The sequence below is a fragment of the Paralichthys olivaceus genome, chromosome 4 (genome assembly GCF_024713975.1).
Source record: "Paralichthys olivaceus isolate ysfri-2021 chromosome 4, ASM2471397v2, whole genome shotgun sequence".
Classification (NCBI taxonomy): Eukaryota; Metazoa; Chordata; class Actinopteri; order Pleuronectiformes; family Paralichthyidae; genus Paralichthys; species Paralichthys olivaceus.
This window is the reverse complement of record NC_091096.1, coordinates 8,939,324-8,963,846: the sequence shown is the minus strand read 5'-3', so window position 1 is coordinate 8,963,846 and position 24,523 is coordinate 8,939,324. Positions and strand designations below refer to the sequence as shown.

At 42.7% G+C, this 24,523-nt stretch overlaps 1 protein-coding gene across 5 annotated transcripts; it reads left to right on the top strand.

The window, feature by feature from the left end:
• The first annotated feature begins 246 nt into the window (after positions 1-246).
• Positions 247-23,990, top strand: LOC109639806 (transducin-like enhancer protein 1). Of its 5 annotated transcripts, none has more exons than XM_069523595.1 (20): positions 247-1,007; positions 1,377-1,477; positions 2,267-2,330; positions 3,421-3,465; positions 7,414-7,476; positions 7,603-7,644; positions 11,426-11,639; positions 11,931-11,947; positions 14,662-14,775; positions 15,510-15,563; positions 15,750-15,899; positions 16,539-16,677; positions 17,049-17,239; positions 18,762-18,838; positions 18,973-19,222; positions 19,729-19,976; positions 20,344-20,491; positions 20,603-20,753; positions 20,961-21,037; positions 21,681-23,990. In XM_069523595.1, exons 1-20 carry the CDS (start codon positions 984-986, stop codon positions 21,786-21,788), a joined length of 2,277 nt encoding a protein of 758 aa, XP_069379696.1. In that variant the 5' UTR covers positions 247-983; the 3' UTR covers positions 21,789-23,990. The 5 variants fall into 5 exon arrangements, with proteins under 5 accessions (XP_069379696.1, XP_069379691.1, XP_069379693.1 ...); XM_069523590.1 differs by having other exon boundaries at positions 7,603-7,707; XM_069523592.1 differs by having other exon boundaries at positions 366-1,007; positions 7,603-7,707; positions 11,429-11,639.
• The last annotated feature ends 533 nt before the right edge of the window (positions 23,991-24,523 follow it).

The window sequence follows — 24,523 nt, the reverse complement described above, 5'->3', positions numbered from 1 at the left end:
TGACTGACAGCTGAGACTCGCCTCCACCCTCCTCCCTCGCCCCGCCCCGCGCGCCTCCTGATTGGCTTGCTCCCTCGCCGCGCGCTGATTGGCCAGAACGCGCGTAGCTCAAGCGGGTCAACGGACTCGTGGGGGGCGTGTCTCTGAGCGGCCATTGGTCAGCACTGCGCTCCGCATCCTTTCCCCCCACGTGGAGCCGCGGCTCTGATTGGGCTGCGGCCGCTTTGTGGGCGGGCCGCAGAGCCCGGGCTGGCAGGAGCTCGTGAAACCGCGTGAGAAAGTTTCAGATGAGGAGCAGCGAGGAGGAGGAAGAGGAAGAGGATGTTGTTGTGATCGAACTCCTCTTCACACTGACGCCGCTTCGCCTTCTCTCACTGGAGTGATCGGTGCCTCCGCCACACACTCAAGAGGAGACACTCCTCCGCCTCCAGCCCGCGTGGATGATCCTGCTGCCCGGCGGAGAGGCGACAATCTGCGGCTGAGAGCTGACGACCCACCGGCGTGAACCCCCCCCACACACCGGCCACCTTGCTGGTTTGCTTCTACTTCGGAATACACCGGTTCAGTCCCCGGGGCGACTGAGGTTAGCTCCCCTCACCTGGCCCGTGTAGCTGGAAGCGGGTGAAACGGTCGTTGGACGCGGGTGAGCTTCTTTTAGCTGCCTCCGGCTAATGAGCCGTTTCCAGTGTTTTTCCGGTTGAGTTACCGCCGGTGGAGCGGGGGACAGACGGAGAGAGAGGAGCGGGGATCCACGTTAAACGCTCGGTGAAGTGGGAGCGAGCCGGAGGAGGCGGAGGTCGCTTTTATTTGAGATTAACTCCACTTGCTCACAACTACGGCGGATGGATCCTTCTCCGTGATCGGGAGCTTACCCCCCCTCTCTCCCCCCCCCCCACACACACATCCTCACCAGACCCTGTTTGATTCCCCCAGCAACGTGGTGGTGCTAAGAAGGAAGGGGTCGTATCCTCCCGGAGATAACGATGTTTCCCCAGGGGCGGCACCCGGTAAGACTCTTCCTGCTCCAGCAGTAGTTACCTGGCTGTCACCGGCTCTCCGCAGCCCGGGAGATAACACTGCCTCTTTTGTCTTACACCCCGGCCCCCTGTTGTTTTAGTGAGAACAGCCTCCAGGCTTCAGTGCACGATCACATCGAGCTCCCTCTTCTTCCTGGTAGTTGGTCTCTGCACCTGCACAGATCAGCAGAGTGGGATTAATGCTATTGTTTGTTTTAATAACTGCCTGTAATTCGAATATGACATTTACATGCCAGCCTGGAGGAGAATGAAATGCATGTTGCAGGCCACATAACGAGGCACTGTGATATTAATAATGTCCCGTGTGTGTGTGTGTGTGTGTGTGTGTGTGTGTGTCAGACGCCCCACCAGGCTCCAGGCCAGCCCTTCAAGTTCACCATCCCAGAGTCACTGGACCGCATCAAGGAGGAGTTCCAGTTTCTTCAGGCACAGTACCACAGGTGGATAAAACAAACACACATTCACAGGGCAGGCTCCTGTGTTTATGGGGCACCATTGTGGCCATTTTTTCCTCATTGTCATCTACCCTCTAACACTAAACCTCACCCTAACCACAATCATCTCTTAAACATAATGAACAAAACCCCAACTCTGTCCTCATGCTAACCCATAAACCTGGATTAGGTTCATATACACACTAAAGTGTGCACACATGCTTCAGTGTTAGTGCTCTGCGCTGCGGTAGGTCTAAGTCTCAGTGATGGGTGGGAGCCAGAGGGTGGCGTGTGGGCTCAGGCTTTCATAAATCACTCCTTATTCCCCCCCGTGTGTGTGCATGTGTGGTTGTGTGTTGGTAAAAGGGACTTGAGTGTGTGCACTGTTTTTTCCCCCTGCTCTGTGTGTATGTGTTTTCAGGGAGGGTCGGCCACAACAGGTGTAAGCTGCTGACCTGCAACCAATTTCTAATTCACATCTTGATTCACACATACAGACTGCAGGGTTAAACCTAACCTTGTACAGTCAACATGTTTGTCATATTTACACTGGATGAGTCATCTTCTCCACTTAACTTTGAAGAGCCACACTGTTTATGTTAGTGTTTGCAATTGTCGTTGCTTTAATCAGTCAGCGAAAACCAGGAGGGATCAGAGAAAACATGTCTGCCATAAGATATGTGATGTAAATCTGCAATCGGTGGGAGACTGAGGTGTTGGTTCGGGTTGTACGAGACCTTATTTGGTTTACATGAGAGGTCTCTCTCAGGGTTAACGGTGAATCATGTTTTTCAGTCTCAAGCTGGAGTGTGAGAAACTGGCCAGTGAGAAGACGGAGATGCAGAGACACTATGTCATGGTGAGATCCTTATGTTCAATTAATTACAGCACACAACTTAAAGCAGTGCAGCTTGCTCTGAATCGTCCGTGAGGAAAATGTAGTTTGCTCAAAGGCTCCATAGGTCTGGAGAACTTCAATCTCCTCAAACACTTAAGTGAAAAATCCAAATACTGAAAGAGGGAGGCTTAATAAAAAGAAAAACAAACAAGCCGACAGTAACACCTGCTCTGTGCAGCTTCATTACTCAGACATGCTAATGAAGATGATTAAAGTGTGAGATTAGACTTTGGTTCAAATTTGCGCTTGTCAGTTGTAGGCATGTGCACGATTAGTCAACTAAACAATTGAATGATGTTACAGACACCTGATGAACTAGTTCACACGGCAAGTGCAACACCAGTAAACTGTTGTGTTGAAGATGTTACAGATTTGCGTAACATTAGCTAAGGATGTTAGAGGTTCAACATGTATCTGTTCAAATGTTGACGTATTAGGAGCTTAAAATTATCGTATTTTGGGGCAAATTGTCTTATTCACGGACAAAGCGCTGAGGTAGAATCAATATTTTACCACTGATTATTATAACACTATCCCCAAAAGATTAAATTATGGTACCTTATGGAAATATTGATAGCACAGAGTGAAAAATTATCGTACAAATATGGTAATTATTGCACATGTGGTGACGCTGATCTGCTCTTTCTAAAGTAAAATATTCTGAAGCCTGAATCCTCAATTTTATTATAAAAAGCAATTGAGTTTACGCACAGTATTTGTCACATAATGAACCACAGGAGACATAATAACATAATGATATAATGAGATGCAAAAGATAAGTTAATGTCCACACTTTAGCAAGTGTCAAGCTATTTTCACCGAAACAAAGTGAGGTGAAGTGTGTCTTAAGAAGAGAATGTTGTGTAAACACCTTTATCTACTTTGCCTCAAAGGTGACTCGGGTGTAAAACCTTTGATTTGAATGCTGCGTCCATTAAAAGTAGTTAGAATCGACGCCTGTTTTTTCCAGTAAAACACTCATTTATAAGATCACACATATTCTCTCTTTTATATCACTAATTCAATCCTCTGACTCTCTCTGTCCTCTTAGTACTATGAGATGTCTTATGGCCTCAACATCGAAATGCACAAACAGGTATGGTTGCCTCTTGTCCACTCTCTGCATCTTCCTGTTTTTCTTTCCTCCTCTCTCTTTCCATCCCTCTCTCTCTCGTGGCAAGGTTTTTGATGGATTTGGTGTGTGCGCGTGTTGACGTGTTCTTGTGTGTCCACAAATGCATCTGTGTGTGTTTTACTGTATCCCGCTTTGTGTGTGTGTGCGTATTTATTTGTGATCGATGGGGCTCTGTCTCCATTTCCTCAGTTAGGGCCAGCCGGCTGAGCCCAGAGGCAGGATGAATGGCTCTGTAGATTGATTGGTGCTGTCTAGGAGAGCGACCTGCTTTATTACATTAGAGGGGCAGGGCTGGGGAGGGCAGAGGAATCGATCACAGTGAAGCAGGCAGAGGAGTAGCAATGAAGCTTCCCACTTTCAGAGGCAAAACGCAACAACGCACAGTTAGGTCAGCCAAATGCACATGTAAGGAAACACAACGCACGAGGGTGATTAGGACACTTTGCTGTTATTCAAACACACACACACACACAGGATGCAAATAAGCATAAGAAATGTTTGCCAAAGCTTAAGGACATGAGAACATTTGACACATGCACTTACTAATGTACACACAAAAAGTCAAATATGCTTCTGCAGAAGCACGGGTTTCAAGGCAAATATACAGTATGTGTACAGTATGTGTGGATAAGGAGCAAAAACACACGAACTCCAATGCACACAGACACGCGTGCAGGGCTCACAGCGTTTACCAGTAATTACCACAGCTATCGACCAGTCAGACCAGAGGAAATTGGAGGTGGATTGGCCCGGCCGCTTCACTGAAGAGCGGGGATGCGCCTCCGACTCTTTCACACTCCCTTCCCTAAGGTTTTTTTTCATATGTTCTCCTTCTCCTCTTGTTATTTTTCCCCCTTTCATACCCCACGTTCTCACCCTTTCTCTACGCCTTGCTCACTTTCCATTTACAATCATGGGATCTCTTCTTTCTTGAGCTACACCCCCCCACCCCCTTGTGTCTTTTTTCTCTTCTTGGCTCTTCTTTCATTTTATGTCCATGCTGAGCTACTGTTCTTTCATTATGAGGGAGCTGCATCTTTTTCCCATTGTCCAAACACACACACACACACACACACACACACACACACACACACACACACACACACACACACACACACACACACAAACACTTACGCACTAAAGCTCCAGGGGAGGTCATTAGCTTGGGGCTGCAGTTGTCAGAGCAACAAGCTTCTGTGTGCGGGGGGTACAGGGGATACAGACTAACAACCTACCTCCTGCTGCTGGAAGTATGGGTGTGTGTGTGCTTGTAGTGTGACAGTAATACTCCAATTATATGTGGAATGGGAAGCCTGTTTTCTGTTAGCACTTTGTGTCGGTATACATGCATCCTCTCTCTGTATCCTCAACTGTTGTTTACCTGCTCTCAATTATATATCAGCCAGACTGTGCATTATAGAAATTCTCCAACGTTGGAACTGAGAAGAAGTTTGCTATGAATGATTTTATCTTCATTTTACTTCCTTCAAATGTCCTTGAGGCACTATCTGTAAAAGTCCGTCTCTTGGGGACTGCAGCCTCATTTGTTTGATCCTTGTTAGTTTTGTCAGTCAGCTTAGTTAGATTAGCTCAGCTGACCTGATAGTAGTAAGTCAGACTATTCTCAGACGGCCTAATCAGTTAGCCTTCATACAAGGCTAATTGTGGGCTTACAAATCAGGCTTCTGAGAATGGAAGTGCTGGTATAGTCTTCCTGAAATAGGCCGGTATTTTGAGATTTCTAGACATGGTTGAAGTTGCGCGTTCTGTCCTGAGATTGAGTTACAGTTTGCAGAAGTCAGCAACCTGTGAGCTGGTCAGGGTGCAGGTTTTTATAGGGCTGAAAATGAGTTGATGTATTGTACTAAGGGTGAAGTAACGGGTACATCAGTTGCACACATGTGGAAATAGTACTGGCTGAAAATAATGGCATTACACATCACATAAACACTGCACAGAAGTCAAAGCGGTTAAATAAAACATCAGAGAATGTGAAAACACTGTAAAACATTATGTGTTTTACATTATGCAGCTATAGTCCCAGTGTATTCGCATGTGTAAATAAGAATGATCAAATCTTTATTAGTCACACACACACACACACATACAGTACTACAAACTGCTCTGAAGGCCTATAACTGCTTTTGATTCCATATTCTCTTTGATCCTTGTAGAGTCAATTATTTATAGTGTTGAGTTTGTTCAGCGTGAAGCAATCCCATCTTTACTTACCTCTATTTGTTAGTTCTATCTTTACTTACATTTGAATAGCATATTTACTTATTCACCTTTTTAGTAGCGTCATGTGAATAATTTGAATCCTTCCATGTATTTTCTTTTTTTAGTCTCAGTTGTACTCCCAAGTTTTTTTATAAGTGAAGCAGTTACTTATTTAGTTTAGAGCTGCTTTTGAATCGACTTGAACTTAAATTAGCTTATCCAGGTATCCAAGTACATAATTGGCTGAGCTGTAGCAGGGTCAGTTGATTGAGCGAATGTGTCATTCTATGTTTGTGAGAACCAATTAAGGATCACATCCCTCGGATTAAGACTTGATTTTAATGTTATAATTGGGTTTATTTGGCTTTCGGGATGAAACTGTTGCTTCCTGTGATCCAGACTATAACATTTTGTTCTGACATTCATTGTCTCCAGAGGAGCTGTCCCCCGGACCTTTACTTCAGTGAGGTTGACATTTGTAGTTTGGAGTAACATATCTTGACAGCTTTTGTATGGATTGTTATGAAATATGGGGCAGACATACACACTGAATTGTCCAGTTGATCCTTTGACTTCTCATCTGGCATCATCCTCAAATACCTATATTACCATTATCTTCTTTTGTAGTCTTAAGTGTTAAGTAGCCCAAAGCAGTTTATGGTTTACTAATATTTAGCTCAAACATGACTGTGCCATAGCAATGTATGTCTAGTTAGGCTTGTGCAAATGAAGAAAAGGTGGTGTGTTGTAACTGTAAATACGGGACTAATTGTATGCAGTAATTTTTACAGCAGGTGATGTAAGAGCTTGTTCACTTAAATTCCCAGAAAGTTGCTCTGTGCTGTGACATAGCACATGTCTTGATGACTGTGTTTTGGTCTTGTTCACTTTGTGGCATTAGTTTTTATCCCATAATAATACAAATCATCTTTTTCTAGGTTTTCCCTTAAGAACAGTATATATGTCTTTGACAATTCTGCGTGTATCTATTTATGGGTCATGTGTGCATCTGATGAGCTACGTTTCATGGCTCCTCCAGTTCCCTCTTCACCCTGGCCTCCTTTGTATCAATTTGATTGGATGCTATGTAATATGAGGTCCCTTATCTGATTTAATGCCACTGTGGGGCTATCTGGTTTCAGCCAATTGTAGCCACCTCCGGGGGTTTGGGGGGCAGGCGGATGTGTTGGCATGGATACTGGGTGAGACTAAATGAAGTTAGTAGCTAAAGAGATTATGCTGAAGTGCTGATGGGAAGAGGGACAAGAGCCCAGAGAGAGCAAAAAGAAATACAACAGGCAATAGAGAAATTTGAGCTCACACTGATGATGAGAGGGAAATCTCATCGTACTGTGTGTGTCTGTTTGTGATGCTGATAAATGCTACACACTGCTCTGTAAAGACAAGTGGATGTGTCTTTAATTTGTACACTGGTAGGTTTGTGTGTTTACTGTGGAGATAGCATTTTTCCAGTGTGTGTGTGTGTGTGTGTGTGTGTGTGTGTGTGTGTGTGTGTGTGTGTGTGTGTGTGTGTGTGTGTGTGTGTGTGTGTGTGTGTGTGTGTGTGTGTGTGTGTGTGTGTGTATGACTTTATTGGTGTTACTCCACAGCTGTCTTTTCTAAATGAATGTAATTATGTTATTAAAAATTAAGTCGCTTTCTGTCTCTGTGTGTCTGTTCCTTCACCAGACTGAGATTGCCAAGAGACTAAACACCATCTGTGCACAAGTCATTCCCTTCCTCTCGCAGGAGGTAAGTACGTGTGACTTTGAGCTACAGACTGTTTTTATGCAGACACTCTCTGCTAGCTTCACTGATAATAAGACCCATTACTCACAGTTCTCATCCTTGTTTTGTGTATGTGTGTGTGTTTTGCAGCATCAGCAGCAGGTCGTCCAAGCTGTAGAGCGCGCAAAACAGGTGACTATGGCAGAGCTCAATGCTGTCATCGGGGTACGTGGACTGCCAGGTCTTCCACCTACAGTGTGTATACCTCTATTTCATTTTACTTATATTGACTATGTCTCTGTTTATTTGATAAGAAATATATTTCTTTCATTTATGACGTAAAAGAGGCATTCAACGGGTTTGGGTCACACAAAAGTTTCAGGTCTGGTTTTGGTCACATTGCCTGGGTTATCTATTTGGGGTTTTTTTTTCACTGTAAATGGCAATAATAAAGAAAATTATCAGGCTTGAGTCAGGTTTAGACAAATAAAACAGAATGCATGTCGGGTTCAGGTTGGGCTTGGTTTATTTTTCTCTCTGGCTTGGTTGTGTTTGGACAGATAGTTGTGGCCTATCTAGCACTATTGTCTGTGTGCAACCTTGACATTCTGTACATCTAGTTTTCACTAAATCTGCCCCTGCTCTGTGTGATCTGAATTACAAATTGATTTTTCTTCACAGCAGTTCAGATGATGCTCAGTCCATTTCCATTTGGATTTATGAAGGGACGTGTAACAATCAGCCAGCTAATGGTGACTTGTTATCATTCACCCCTGTTTGTATCATTTATAATTGTGTGTGGACTCCAGGTAGCTTACATAGATAACATACCTGGGGCAACAACAGATGAGCTACAAGCTAGGCAATTGAAAAATGTTAATTTGTCTGCATGTAACACGCTGCTACTAGATATTTCCACAGATTTCTCATTTCCTCCCTCGCATGCATAAGTGGTACTTGTGACAATGAGCATTGTCAACATCGAATCTAGTGAAGTGTGTATGTGCTGCAGAGTGTGAGACAGTTTCATCCACTCCTCACACACACTATCTCCTCTTCTAACGTTTAAGTAGCAATAATATAGATGAAATGTGTTTTCCTAAATCCTCCAGTATTGAAAACAGAACCAATAACATCGGGGCGAATTGATTCAATGGTCTTGAACAATTTAACCCGGGTATTGAAACCAGTAATAGATGCATAAGAAGTAAGTCAAAGTCATTTTTTATGTCACTTGATAACATCAGAATCATTCCTAAAACTTTGCAGTTGTACAAATACTTTTACACTGATTATACATGTAGGGCATATAATTTTAAATATTGTGTCAATCATGTTAAACCAAGGAAACCAACGGACACAGATCAGTTTCTCCCTTTATGGACCAACAAAGTTTTCTGATTGATTGATGGATCTATTGATTGCTAGAAATGATCCGTGTCACGGTGAACGAGCAGAGAACAAAGCGTAGGATTCAGCGAGAGGAGCGTGATGAGAGGTGTTTAATGAAAAGAAGTCGTCAGCTCGTGATGAAGGATGGGGCGTGACCAGTTATTCAGACTTGAGCTGACAAGTGATTGGCACCGTAAGAGTGAAAGAAAGTTAGAAAAACAAAAGCACTTGAGCTATTGGTGCTGACGGATGTTGGAGGGTGGTTGAGAATACTTAGCTTTATAGTTGCCATAGAGGAGGCTGGGGGGTAGAGTTTAAGAGAAATGTGATGCTTTTGGGGGGGGGGGGGGGGGGGGGTCGTTCTTCTGAACTTAAGCCTAGCAAAGAGCGGCAATGGTTAGATTTGAGGAGGGCTTGTTAGTTGGTGTAGACTTAAGGGGGGGGGGGGGGGGGTCTTCCTTGGGATGGGGGTGGATTTGGCAGTTGCTGTTTGAGTCTTAATTGCAGGATTTCAGTGTTTGTAAAGGGGGGGGGGGGGGGGGGGGGTCACGGCGTTGCCCTTACACTACCCTCTTCCCCTCTCCTCCGTCTCCCACGCCAGCCTGTCATTCACCACGTTTGTGAGTTAAATGAGTGTAATGAAGCATGTTGCCCTTACCTCCACACACACACACACACGCACACGCACACCATCTCACACTAACATCCCATGACAAACCAGACTCTCCTTGCCTCCACCAATGCTTCCCCTCCATTTACTCCCATCAGGGGTCCTGTTTGTGTTTCCGTTTGTGTGTGTGTGTGTGTGTGTGTGTGCTCGCGTCCCTGTGTAGCAGAGCATGCATTTGTGTTTTTCCCAAAAAACAACAGTCAGGTTTAGGATTGGTTGAGTGAGGGTGCATGTCTTCCTTGTTTATCTAGAATTTGTGTGCGTGTTTGTGTGATCAAGTGTGACATGTGGGTGTGTTCATGTTTGATTGTTTGGCAGACAAGCCAACTCTGTGTGTGTGTGTGTGTGTGTGTGTGTGTGTGTGTGTGTATGTGTGTGTGTGTGTGTGTGTGGTGTGTGTGGTGTGTGTGTTGCTTTCATTCATTGGGGCAGGACTCAGAGAGAAGGATGGATAGAGAGGAAAGGAGAAGGCGGGGGCTCAGAAGAGGGGGAGTGGGTTAGTCAATTACGTGAGATAAAAGTCGGTTTGACCTTCAGCACTCCTTCCACCCCCGCCGATTCGCCTCCTGTGCCCCTCCTTCTCCTCTCCTCTCCCTCCTTCCTCCTCCCCTCCCCACGGCGAATCAGTGAGCTTGGATTCCCGCAGCTACTGTCTGAGGAGGCAATAATGATGTTTTGGAACACAAAGGCATTTCACGCTCAGACGAGCGCCTGATTTGGTGTGAAAGAGAGAGCAGGGCTGCCAGCCAAACTCTCTCTCCCTCTCCCTCACCCTCTTCTCTCCTTCTCTCCTCCCCTTTTCTCCTTAAACCGCCTCACTCTCTCACAAGACCTGACAGTGCAGGCAGCAGCTGGGGCTCTCAGCTCTCTCCCCCCACTCCTCTGTCATTCCTTCTTTTCTTCTCCCACCACATCCTCAGAGCTCTGGGCTGTGATCCCAGCTGTCAGTATTGTTCAGTGTTTGACCTCAGAGGGAGGAGGGTGTGTGTGAGGCAGCGTGTTGGGGGAGAGGATGTGTTCACTGCCTTGTAGACTGCAGCAGCTTGTTGAGATGGTGTAAACTCAGACACTGAAGAAACTGTCCCATCTGTTGAAGCCTTCAATGGGGCCAGAAATCTCTTTTGATTGGGTTACAGAGTGTTATTGATTTTTTTTAACCTATTGATCACTCTGTTTCATTCTCTGACACTTGGGTTTTGGGAGTCAGGTGTCATTGCTTTGCACATTTCAGGCAGCTAGAGGGTTGGAAACTGCGGTCGACAGCACACATTTAATGACCGTGATGCTCATGCATTAGTGCAATGTCTACGGAGAGACAGAAGGACAAGTCTTCCTCAGTTGAATGAGGATGTTGATGTAGGGCGTGATTAGTCTTTGTCAGCAAGAACAGTCTATTGACAATTACCTAGAGAGGTATAGTAGGGTTGCAGTGCATAAAACCCTCTCTCCGTTACAAACATGAATATGCATTTGAAAGTTGAGTGGTGCAAAAACCACAGACACCGGTCTACAGAGACGTGAAAAAGCTGATATGGTTAGAAAAGCTATTCTTCATCATATTCTCGACAAGTGTCTGGTTCTTAGAGAACACTTTAATCCTGTAATGAAACATTTGTACAACTAACCAATCCTACTAACTTTAATAGTTTGAAAATTATGAATTAGTTTGGCAGCACATTCCAAATAGACGTGTTCCACAGCTAACCTGTTGTGAATATTTACTTGTCATTTTATATGAAACTGCCCCGTTTCAGTGAGAATTTACCCATTTATGTTGTGTTTGCAGTAGATTTCCAGCTTGAGACTAAAAGCACCTGGAAAGGGCTGAACTGGGTTTTACAGCATCCCTCGGTGTCATGAATCCTCATTCTTAACTAACCACCTCTCTCTCTTCTCTCTGTGTTAAAACAGCAGCATCTATCCCATAACCATGGTGGTGCCCCTGTGCCCATGACCCCTCACCCTGCCGGCCTCCACCCCTCTCAGCTGGGTGGTTCGGCTGGCCTCCTGGCTCTGTCAGGAGCACTTGGTGGTCTTCCTCCACATCTGGCTGGAAAAGATGGTGATAAAAAGCCTCACCTGGCCGGACCAGATTCCCACCCTGGAGGACCCGAGCACCTGAGAGGTAAACACACACACACACCCACACAAAAACACAGCTTTGAATAGATTATCATGTCATTCAACTTTCACTGTGTATTGCTGAGAAATGCTTAATTTTATTCTGTCCTTTTTCGAATGGTAACCAAAATTGTTTGTTCACTCTCTAAAGTTTCTTGTTTTTTGTTATAAATACGATTAAATACACAAGACTACACATATCCAATTTATTCTCCTTTCCTTCTTTTTCTTTTTGATTTTCTTCTCCGCTGAACACCCAACCCTGTGACCTCAACCACGTTTCCAATGGCATTAGAGAGAGAGCCTGGAACTGTAAGTACTTCCTCTTTCTGTGGCAATGTTTACTGTTCTGACAAACTGCTCAGTTTACTTGCTCATATTCTCAACAGAGATCATTTGGTTTGGGGGAATTTGAATTTGTTCTTAGTTGTACTCTGCTGCAGTTTACTTAACCTCACCAGTGAGATTAGTCTGTCTTACCTCCGTTGATAGACATCTGCAGGATCATTAAGCTCCCTTCCAATTCCAAGAAAATTTAAACTACCTTTAATCCATTAAGACCTCGGGTGCCCCTGAAAAGCGTTATAAAACCTGAACGTTTTCTGAAAACAACCTGCTAAAACCTCTACAAAACCTTTATTTATGAGCCTCTGAAGTGATAGAAAAATGAAATAAAAACAATTTGAGAACTTTAACATTTGGCTTTGAATGTAAATCATTACTTTTGCCATGCAAACAGATATGGCTGGAAATACATTTTCATTTCATTTTTTGATTGAGTTTTTCTAAAGGAAATTATTTATAATAACGATCGTTATGCAACTGGATTGCTTTGCCAGGCTGATCAATCTTTACCTCTAGTTCTCGGTATACTGGCTCTTCCTCGCCAACCATTCATATCCAGTTGAAGTGATGTGTTTTATCTGATCCTAATGGATTTTTATGTAATTGTTTGGATTTGTGCCTAGTAAATGATCTACCCATGATTATGTTGAAAAAATACTTAAAAAGAAACATTTATTATTTTCTCTAGAATTGTGTAAAATACAGTTTCTAGAAAAGCACATTTGTCCAACATGAAAAAGATTTGGATCTCATAACTTCAGGGACGCTCATTTAAAAAAAATATTTTGATTGCATTTGTTTTCAAATTCTTTGCTTCTATTGTGACATAATTTGCCCCCAGATCAATGGTGTTCATGTCACCGTGTTTTATTTTAATCAAAAGTTTTCTTACATTGTTGCACACTCAAATAGCTTTCATCGTTAAATGTGTATTTTTGACTGTCAGTGCGTGTGTGTGTGTGTGTGTGTTTGTGTACTTAGTGATCTCTCGGGGAGAGCTTTGGCCTGCCTGTTTAGTCCTGCCCCAGATCTGCTCTGAACTGTTAGGTTTCCTTTCTTCTCCAAATGAGCTTTTTAGCATGGTCACACACATGCACACTCGCACATACACATGTACACATATATTCACATACGCGCACATACACGCACACGCACGCTCCTCCTACCCAGCCTGCATTGTTGTGCCTATTTAACACCTCAGTGAGCAGATTACCCCCCTCTCCACCCTCTTCCCACCGCCCCTGATCCCGCGCTTAAAGACTCTCATTGTGTTTAATATCAGCACCACTGAGAGGGGAGGGCTTGGGAAAGGGGTGGGGGGTGAGGGAGCAGCAGTCATATGACACTGAGCTTGTGTGTGTGTGTGTTTGAGAGAAAGACTATGCGAGCAGGGGAGGCATGGAGGGGGGAAATTGCTTATGTTTTGCGGGTCAGTGCTCCTGTGCTCAGCTCACTAAAACCTTTCAGTAAAAGAGGAGGTGGGAGGGAGGGTGAGAGGGAAGAAGAGGGGAGGGCGTGAAGGAAGGGGGCCATTGTCAGAATACAGATTTTCACCCCCCCACACACACACTCCTCTCTTTCCCTCTCTCTTCTCCCGTTGCCCTTTCTTCTCCTCCACACTCTCACACCCTCCCCTCATCCTCTGTCCTCTAATCTCATCCCCTCCCTTTCCCCATTTTTTTCTCACCCTCCTCCCATGCTCCTCCTCTCGTAGCTATTCCTCCTTCATTTACCCTTTCCCCCCCTCAAAGCCCACTCCCGTGGTAGATGGTGTGCACGCGCATGTGTGTTTGTGTATGTTGTATGCACATTTCATTGACAGGCTGAGACTATAATGGACTCAACATGAAGCTTTAATCCATTAACAATAGGATCCGTTGGTCAGGAGGCCAGAGGGGGGCCAGCTGTGTGTGTGTGTGTGTGTGTGTGTGTGTGTGTGTGTGTGTGTGTGTGTGTGTGTGTGTGTGTGTGTGTGTGTGTGTGTGTGTGTGTGTGTGTGTGTGTGTGTGTGTGTAGTCTTGGGACACAGAGGGACACATGAGTGTTATGCAAGTAATATACACACACACACGGTCTGTTACGCTCTTGGTTGTACACACAGGCTTTCACAGTCAATTACACATTGTACACACACCCATATATACACACACACCACACACACACACACAGCCAGTGCAGCTTGGCAGAGCCAAGAGAGGGAGCACTGATAGATTTTGAGTGCCACTTAATGTAATCATCAACTTCAGAGGTGTTGGTTTGTGTGTGGCTGTGACTGGCTCTGGTCAAGTGAGAAAAGAGTTTGCTGTTTGAGTGTTAGCGCTACTTAATTCATGAGTCTGTGAACTATTAACCTGTTTGCAAGTAAGAGTCTGTTTTTCTAACCTGCTCTGAACATAGCTGAATAGCTGGTGTAATTACTGGTAGAAGGATTAGACAGTCTAGTGAGCTCATGGAGAATAAACACAAACAACAACAAACCTGAACTGGAAATGGCAAAATTGTCTCATCTCTGCAAATCCCCTTCTCTCTGTTTTTTCTTCTTTGTCCTTCAAACTCCCTCTCTCTCTTTTTTCTATTTTCTTTCTACCCTGCCTATCTATTTTCTGTAATCTCTCTTCCCCCTTCTCTCCTGTTCCTCTGTGTTCTCTCCTCCTTCTCCTCCTTGCTGCTCTCATCTGCAGAGTAACTCGCTGCTGCCAGAAAGTCTCAGGAACTCAGATAAGCGACGCAATGGACCTGATTTTTCAAACGACACCAAGAAACGCAAGGTGGACGACAAGGACTCCAGTCACTATGTAAGAGATTGTTCTGCTGTGTTTGTGTCACTGTGTGCAAATATTCGGTTGGGGAAGCATCAATATTTAGTGTTTGTATCTAAAGCTGCATTCAGACATACACTGTTCCTCTGTATTTTCTCTGGAGGAGGTGCATGTGGAGACAAAATGTCAGAGTGAGATGCTCCACAGTTAGTGGCCTCCCAGTATAAAGTCCATGGAAATCAAGGGGAACCCAATGTGTGAACACAGCGGGGGATCCTCTACTGGATTCACCACGAGTGGGTGGGGCGGTTGATGATGCTTGTGCACGTGACAGACACAATTATATATATATATATGCTGTCAAGGTGCTGCTCACATGATCATGTGATCTCCGCAGCAGAGTTAATACTTCACTTCCTGCCTCTGTCTGCTGCACCCGGCTGCTCCACCTCTCGCCTGAATAATGCTTATGATTTGATGCTGTTGCAAACGCATCAGTGCAGATAACCCCCCCGCTGTGTTGTGCATGTGTGAAAGGCAAACTGAGGGTAATCTGCAGTTACACGTGGAATGTTGAGACTGATGTTTCACGTGGTACTTATACTTGACAATAAACGTTATTAGGTTATTAGGACAAGGACATTTGTGTAAATGTATTATTATATATATAAAGTATAGTATAGTAGTAACAGTAATTATTAACTGATAGACATAGAGGGAAGTGTGAGAATATTAAATAATGAACTAACATGCTCTGATTGTATTTGCAGGATAGCGATGGGGACAAAAGTGATGATAATTTAGTGGTGGATGTTTCAAATGAGGTCAGTATGTTGTAATTCTTTAATTGAGTGTGATGCATGAACAAAATGTACAGACCATTATGGGAAATGTTAATATTTTAAAGGAACTGCTATATATTCACTGCTGTCACTGAAATGTTCCTTCCAGGAAAATCACTCTTATGCAGTCATTTTTTTACTCTGGTATTCCACTTGTCCCTCCACCAGGATCCAGCCTCCCCTCGTGGCACTCCTCTCCCCTCACCCAGAGAGAACGGCATGGATAAAGCACGTCTTCTCAAGAAAGACCCCTGTAGTCCAGCCTCTACTGCTTCATCAGCAAGCTCCTCCTCCCTCAAGTCCAAAGAGATGGCAATGGTAGGGATGAATAAAGTTGTTTTAGTGTAGAGACTGATAAACAAGGGGGGTGGATCGATTGATAGCAAATACATATGCATCAATCTCTTTTTTGTGTTACCAGTGGACACAAATGTATGAAAATGTAAGAAATGTGATTTACTTTCGATTTTATTATTATTCTGATGCAGTGGAAGCAGTATTGTGTTTTGCTCCTTGTACAGATACAGTATATTGGTATATATATCTATATATATATATATATATATATATATATATATATATATAGAGAGAGAGATATATGATGTCTGATATATGCCCATTTGAATTTCTGAAAAAAGGTAGATAGATGGGGGGATTATCGAAGAGGGGAAAATACATAAAGAGATTAATCTCAAAGAGCAAATGTGCTTTGTACCAAATTTGGCTACTAACTAATTTCATTCAGTGTCATGCTCAGCGACAAGTGAACAGAAACAAAAAAATACAAGCAAAAACTATAATCGCTGCTACAAATAGACTAACAACCAACAACCACTGTTATACATAATAAAAATAATTTTTTTGGGGCATTGACCTCAAATATCCAGTATAGGTCCGTCTTTAATCCCTAGTTAGAAATTTCTTGTGTGTCTGAGTGTCTCTCTCTGTGTGTGGCAGCGAGATAAAGCAGGCACACCTGGGCTAAAGTCAAGCACACCCACACCCAGAGGTGACTCCACTCCTGGTCCAAGCACCACACCTGGAATCAGGCCCAGTCTGTCCAAACCCCCCTCCATGGAGATACCACATCCACCTAGTAAGTCCAGTATAAACATTTGTAATTGAATGTTATTTATATGCTTATGTTTGCCAGAGGGCCTTAAGTTATGTTTTCTAAACTGCCTCCAGGAAAATGTAACCTCACGATTGAGGGTCAAAGAGTTACGGATAAAAAGAAAGAAATGTTGTCAGGGTTAACCAATGTTTCATGGAAAACATTTACTTACATTTGTGCAGAGCTCCCCAGAGTCTGGAAGAAAGTGAAGATAAATCTAATTGCCAACAGTCATAATTTCGATCAGAGATCTGTTTGCTTGTATCCTTAAATACTTAAGGGATGTTGAAGCTGATGTTGTTTCAGTTATAATTTGTTTTATGTATTTATTTTTCCTTCCCTCTGCTCCTCAGCTGCAGGTTTGCGAACGCCCCTGGCTGTACCAGGCCCATACCCGGGTGCTTTTGGTATGTTGCCCCATGCAGCAGGGATGAATGGGGAGCTGGCAGGGGCTGCGGCCTATGCTGCTGGACTGCACAACATGTCACCCCAGATGAGCGCTGCCGCCGCGGCCGCTGTGGCTGCATATGGCCGTTCACCCATGGTGAGTAGAAAAGACTTATTCATTTTTAGGTAAAGGGACATTTCAAAGTTTCAAGCACACTTTAAGTTTTTCTCTATCATATTGAATCACAGAGGAAGTCACAAGGCTTTTTTGACCCTGATAGGTAAACATATCAAAGTGAAACTAATAAATCCAAATTCAATTAAAAGATACAACAGTTTTTATTACATAAGTTTTCACCACCCTTATTACAATATGAGGTACATTCTGCTGTCAGAGAAATTCAAGACTTGACTCTGTGTAGATAACATCCATCAGATTCTTCAGTTTTTATCCCGACCTTTTTTTGTAAAAGTTCTCAGACTCTGTGAAGTTCATGATAAATGTGAGTGAACAGAACAGAGTGAATTTTCAAGTCACACCTTCAACTTCTGTTGCCTTCATATGAGTTTTTATTTCAACTGTGTCTTCCTCTCTGCCGTTCTCCCTGAAGCTCCTGGGCAACAGTTGTATGCACAGCCCTCACAACTCAGCCACGAAAACCCTATAACCTGCTCCAGGCAGATTTACAGCCAAACTATGTTCTTTCCATTTTCATGACCTTGCGCTGCTCTGAGGAAACATTCAGAGTGTCGGAGATTTTGTTGTATCCTTCCCCCTGAGTCGAAGGGTTCAGTTACTCTGCGGAAGATTGATTATTATTTTCTCTCATAATGTCGCCGTTGGTGGGAAATTGAGTAATGGCTGCACCAGTTACAACAGTTGTGCCTACCAGAAATGTAAATTAAAACAGCTTGTTATGCCTTAATTTACACAGGTAATCTCCATCCAACTTTGCTGTCACAGGGAATTCTTATAAAGTAAATTATGTTGTAATCAGACCTCATATTTTACTTATTTTACATTTATTTTACTTTTGTTTTATTTGTTGAACACTTGAAGAAAATCCTAATGACATCCACTATAATATATTACTTTTAAAATAATAAAACATTCAGAGGTTAATTAGCATTTTATTCATATTGTACAGTGTAGAAATTGTCAGTAATTATCGCTGTGTGTGTGTGTGTGTGTGTGTGTGTGTGTGTGTGTGTGTGTGTGTGTGTGTGTGTGTGTGTGTGTGTGTGTGTGTGTGTGTGTGTGTGTGTGTGTGTGTGTGTGTGTGTTAGAATTTATCTAGTGTGTAAGCTGGTGTGCGTTGCATTGAGTCCCCTCATCACTCTTGGCTGTATTTGCATAGTGTTCATTACACTGTTTAAATAGGTTTAGTAGACTCACAGCTGTGTCTGGGCAACACTTAATAGAAACTCAGGTTGTGTACTCAGCAACTGAGTGTGTGTGTGTGTTTGTGTTTGTGTGTCAGCACCACCTCTGTGTGTTTGCTGACTCCTATACTTGTCATCCAGGCTGTGATGGTGCCTGTGCTCATGAGTGTCTCTTTGCTCTGTGCTTTGTTTGTGCTCTGTTCCACAGGTTAATATTGACCTTTGTGAGTTGTTGTCAATGCCCGGGGGCATGTGTTTGCACTGCGATCATAACATGTCTGTGTTCTCTCCTCAAGGTTGGGTTTGATCCTCATCCTCACATGAGAGTTCCTGGAATACCTCCAAGTCTGACCGGAATCCCTGGTGGCAAACCGTAAGTGTGTTTGCGGACCTATTTCCCCCATCGTCCTGTGGAACACCTGATCTGTTCTATAATTCCACCTTTGTTCATCCTTCCAGTTTTTCTGTCTTCATGGTAAACCAACTCTCCTCTTTTTCTACCATCAGTGCCTACTCTTTTCACGTGGCGGCTGATGGACAGATGCAGCCAGTACCATTCCCCCCGGATGCTTTGGTAGGTCCGGGCATCCCTCGCCACGCCCGTCAAATCAACACGCTGAACCACGGAGAGGTGGTGTGCGCTGTCACCATCAGTAATCCCACCAGACACGTTTACACAGGAGGGAAGGGTTGTGTCAAGGTCTGGGACATTAGTCACCCAGGAAACAAGAGCCCTGTGTCACAGCTCGACTGTCTGGTAAGTGGGGTGGTGGACAAATATTCAGTACAACTGTATGCAAAGGCTTCAGCAAATTTCAATAACTTGTATATGGAAGCATTTTATTGAGGGGTGTGCCAAAGTTGGGGTTTTCAGTACATAGTAATCGCCTCCTTTGACTGCTTGCATTTCCTTTAGCTACTTTTCAGTTTCAGTTTCCTAAACCACTCACTCTCAGAACCAGAAAACAGAATATTTTCAGCCCAATTCTTAACATTTGAGTAAGTTGGGTGCCCAAACTCACTGTATTATTATCCTTTTATTGTTTTAAGTTAATGAAATAAGATTTTACTGCAATAATATTTAAAGAAAAGCTTATTTTTATTATGCTGTGGTATCTGTTTGTGTCATAAGTTTAGAATCCTACTCATTACAATCAAAGAGAGAGAGAGAGAGAGAAAGGACTATACTGATATTTGTTGCCTTATAATCATTTTTTAATAATTATTTATTTACAAATCTGTTTTGTGTGCGTACCCCATCAGAACCGAGACAACTACATTCGCTCCTGTCGCCTCCTCCCTGATGGGCGAACGCTTATAGTGGGTGGTGAGGCGAGCACTTTGTCAATATGGGATCTGGCCACACCCACTCCCAGGATCAAGGCAGAGTTAACGTCATCAGCACCGGCGTGCTATGCTCTGGCCATCAGCCCGGACTCTAAGGTCTGCTTCTCCTGCTGCAGTGATGGCAACATCGCAGTCTGGGATTTACACAATCAGACACTTGTTAGGTAAGAGAGACCTTGTGTGTGCAGTTGGATTGTAGAAAGAAAGGATGCTGGAAGACGTTTAAATATAACTAAATGTTTGGCAGAGTTACATTTGACACATTTAGAATTATCCTCCAACCACATGCTAACCTTAATATTGACCTTCTTGATTTATTCTACTCAGCCGAGGCTTATTTGACCTTTATGATTAGCAGTTGTATCATCGAGAAGGAGAATATTGAGCAAAAATGATGAGAAATACTGTACGCTCGTCACATTTGATTGTCTGTGATGCATACCAAGTGTCCAGGCAACCTGATTCCGAGTGTCTTTGTGTAAACATTTCTCTGTCTTTATTTAACTCTGAATGTATGCATGTATCCTGCAGGCAGTTCCAGGGCCACACAGATGGAGCCAGCTGTATTGACATCTCCAATGATGGCACCAAGCTGTGGACCGGAGGCCTCGATAACACGGTTCGCTCCTGGGATCTGAGAGAGGGGCGGCAGCTGCAGCAGCACGACTTCACATCACAGGTGCACACTCGTACTGGCAAATAGTGTTTCATCTACGAAGCCCTCGCACTAAAAGTAGAATTCCCCCTTGAGCTCAGTTAATTTTGGAATTGTCCTCGCTCTCCTGCCCAGATCTTCTCTCTTGGCTACTGTCCGACGGGAGAGTGGCTCGCTGTGGGAATGGAGAGCAGCAACGTCGAGGTCCTTCATGTCACCAAACCCGACAAATACCAGCTTCACCTACACGAGAGCTGTGTACTGTCTCTGCAGTTTGCCTACTGTGGTAAGAAACTGTCTGGACCTCACTTCTTCTCATTTTGTGGTCCCTCATAAAACCTTTCTCTATAGACTTAGTTCATAAATGTGTTATGCAAATTCCGTGATGTAACTGTATCTCTAGGTGTTTTTGCTGTTTAACCATATATCTTTGATTATGTCATTATTTACCTTTTAACCAGAAATGTCATGTTTGTTTGTGTTTTTCTAACAGGTAAATGGTTTGTGAGCACAGGAAAGGATAACCTACTAAATGCATGGAGAACACCCTATGGAGCCAGCATATTCCAGGTTGGAACAACAGATCACAACTTTCAGAATATAAAGATTAACATGGAGATTGGAAAATAATATGTTGATGTAATCACACATATGTCAATTTGCGTGTCACTGTTTACGTTCACCCCCAATTATGGTGCTCCGACTATTACTCATTTCCAAGTTGTAAGCAGTTTATTTATTTGTAAAAAAAGTTATAAAACTAAATGCTAAACTAAATTTATGTTACATTTTAAGTCTGTGTAAACAACCTTTTGCACAAGCCATTGAAGTCAAACACACTCTATGTAAAATATTTAATTCTACAGTTTTACTTTTAGGTTTTTGTTTGTTCGTCTCAGCTTCATAAAGCCCCCTCTCCACCAGTGCTGCATTTCACCAATGCACTGAATTGGTGGAAACTATTTAAGTGTCATTGTTATAATTTCTTTTCCAAAACAGCGTTCTTTAATGTTGCTTCCAGTTTTCAAGACACATAAAAGTTGCAAAGTTCGTGTTGGATCATGCAGTGAAATATTGCATCAGTGTGTCTGTGACAACATTATCTAATGTGACAGCGACTGTTTTATACTTATTACCCATCACTGATTAGAATGAGAGCAGCAGACATAATTGTATTTTCTAAAAACTTGGTTTTGTCTCTCTTTCTCTGCAGTCTAAAGAATCTTCCTCTGTGCTAAGTTGTGACATATCTGTGGACGACAAGTACATCGTCACTGGTTCAGGGGACAAGAAGGCCACTGTTTATGAGGTCATCTACTAAAAATGTGAAAGGAAATCGAGGACATCTGCTCTTTTTCCACACACTGATTTGTTTCTAGAAATGTTCACATGGAGCCTGAAATCGCAGACAACAGTGATGATCACGGTCTGTTTTTCTGTTACATCTGCCGAAGACACATAGAAAGGAGAGAACACGCACACGTGTGTTGTGCCAGTAAACATGACTCAATATCAGCTGGGAGCTTTTCACTCGAGAAGCTGGATGTTAATGGAACGAGAGGAACCGTTTGGATGTTCTTGTCTCTGCTGCTTTTTGCTGTGGACTGCACTGGGATCAGATACAGGGACCAAGAAATGAGTGAACTGAAGTGCATCGGATTGACTGGGACCAACTCCTCTGGAAAATACTGTACTGAACATCAGATACTAAGACACTTGATTCGGTGTGACGACCGGGGGGCGGAGACCCCAGAAGAAAAACTCTAGCAGGTTGAATATGTGAACAAACAACAGAAAGACGGAGCAGGATGTGGACATAACTTTTGACAGACGAGAGGAGAAGCAACAGCAGAAGAACATTTTATAGACGGAGAATGCGGAACATTTTTGATTTGTTCTCGACAAATATCGCTCACAGCCTGTTTGTCTCTCAGCTTTGACTCTTTGACCTTAAAAACGTCAGCTTGCTATTCTGAAACACCTACACTGTGTGAAAAGTACCTTTTTTCAGTCTTAACACTAAGTCCAAACCTCACTAACTGCACTGTAGCTGCAACCGTCCACCCACACACTCGGTACACACTGTACTTAGAAAATACCCTGACAGGACCTTTGAAACATACTGCAGGCCTTGTTGACTTGTCCATCATCATGCTACTTCTGTGATGGGTTAATAAGATCCTCGTGAGGCGCTGTACGTCCTTCTAATGCAATCCAAGAGAATTTAAACTCTTTTTATAATGGAGAAATATTTACCAAACTAAAAAAGCCTTGAAAACAGGACAATATACTGCAAATGTTGTTCTGATAAAGCCAATTTTTTTTCCTCCTCCATTTATTATTCAAATTTTTATAAAAAGCCAATTAGTGAAAACCTGAATGAAAAAAGATTAAAGAAATTGGATTTATCCTCAAAAACTCAAACTTTTCTCTTACGTTTTAACTCATCCGAACACAAATCCTGAAGTCTTAAAGACGTTGACGGAAATGTTGACAGGAAGGCGGCACTGTGTGTGGCGGTTGGTACTGTCACCTCACAGCAAGAAAGATCCAAGTTTGATTCCCAGCTTGAGTTTGCATAAAAGAAAAAGGAAACAGCCACATGAGCCCTCATATGTTTAAAGTCTTGGCCCCTCCTCCTTCTTCTTGAACAGCTCTTTCATCAACTAATCAATATTTCAGAGACTCAGTTTGGATTATTGATCGGCTGGATATTGTTTCAGATTGATTTCTTTTGTTGCAGTGTAAACATGTCCCTGCTGTTCATTTTAATGCAGTTCATTTGTCTCTGCTCTCTTTGACAATAAGTTCACTGGTTGAGGTCATGATAATTAGGATGATGATCTCAAATAAAAGATGTTTCCACTATATTTAAGATTTAAAAGAAACAACCCTATAATTTCAGTCTTACTCCTGTAAATTCACCCTGACCCTGCCTTTGTCACTCTTTGAAACACGTGATGTCTTACTGTATGGAAGGTTAATCATGCTTTGTGAACCGGGACCAGCTCAATGTGATTTCATCTCGTTTATTGGAAATCTTATATGAAGAAATGTCCTCTGCGATACATTCACTGAACAAATGACATTTTCCCAAATGGTCACTTGTTTGAATGCATTATTGAAACCGGCTTAATTGCATTAAAGCGTTAAAAAGTTTTTTTCTCTTTACAGAGAAGTTTGTGGGATTTGCAAACAGGATTAAATAAATTGTCTGGACGATTTAATCGAGGAGGAGAAGTCGTATTTCAGCTTCAGGAAGGAACCAATCTCAGCCATTTTAAACCCATTATTTCATGACTTTGTGTTTAGTTTTTTTTTTCTACCCTCTGTTGAATGTTTGTAAAAATGTATATATGTTTTTTTTCTTACAGGACATGCTTTAGGAATAACAAAACATTTTTGTACGTCTTTTACATGGAGAAGAAATGTCTAATCAGGAGAAATACTAAACGGTCTTAATGCTAGCTAATCTATAATGATTGAAATGTCTAGACAATAAATGTTTTTTTTTGTAACTGGAGTGGTTTTCCTGGACTTTCTGGGTTGGAACTAGAACACTTGTTTGGATCAATCACAGATAATTGTAAAGGAAGCTCAAAGTTTTTAAAATCAGCATCATAAACAGATGATTTAGAATCCGGAAATGAAACAAAACTTAATGGGGGAAGTTAGTCACTGGAACAACACCTCAGTGTCCAGGAGGATAGTGGTTGTCCTCATTTTGCTTTGCTTGGATGTTTGAAATAAAATATGTTTATTACTTTGTAAAATCATCATACATCACTATCATTTGTTTTGCTTACATCTGGTATGCATTATTGATATTTTCAATTAAAGCCAACAGAGAAAATGCAAATAGGCGACCAGTATTTTCAACAGGGTTGAGTGAGTTGTTCTGAAGGATTCAAGAAAAATTAAAATAACTTGGTATTATCTGTATCAAGCAACATTAACGCTCAACCCAATTTATTCTGAATATATATAGATATATACTGAACAAAAATATAAACGCCCCATGTAAAATATTGTTGCCATGTGGAGTTAACAACTATA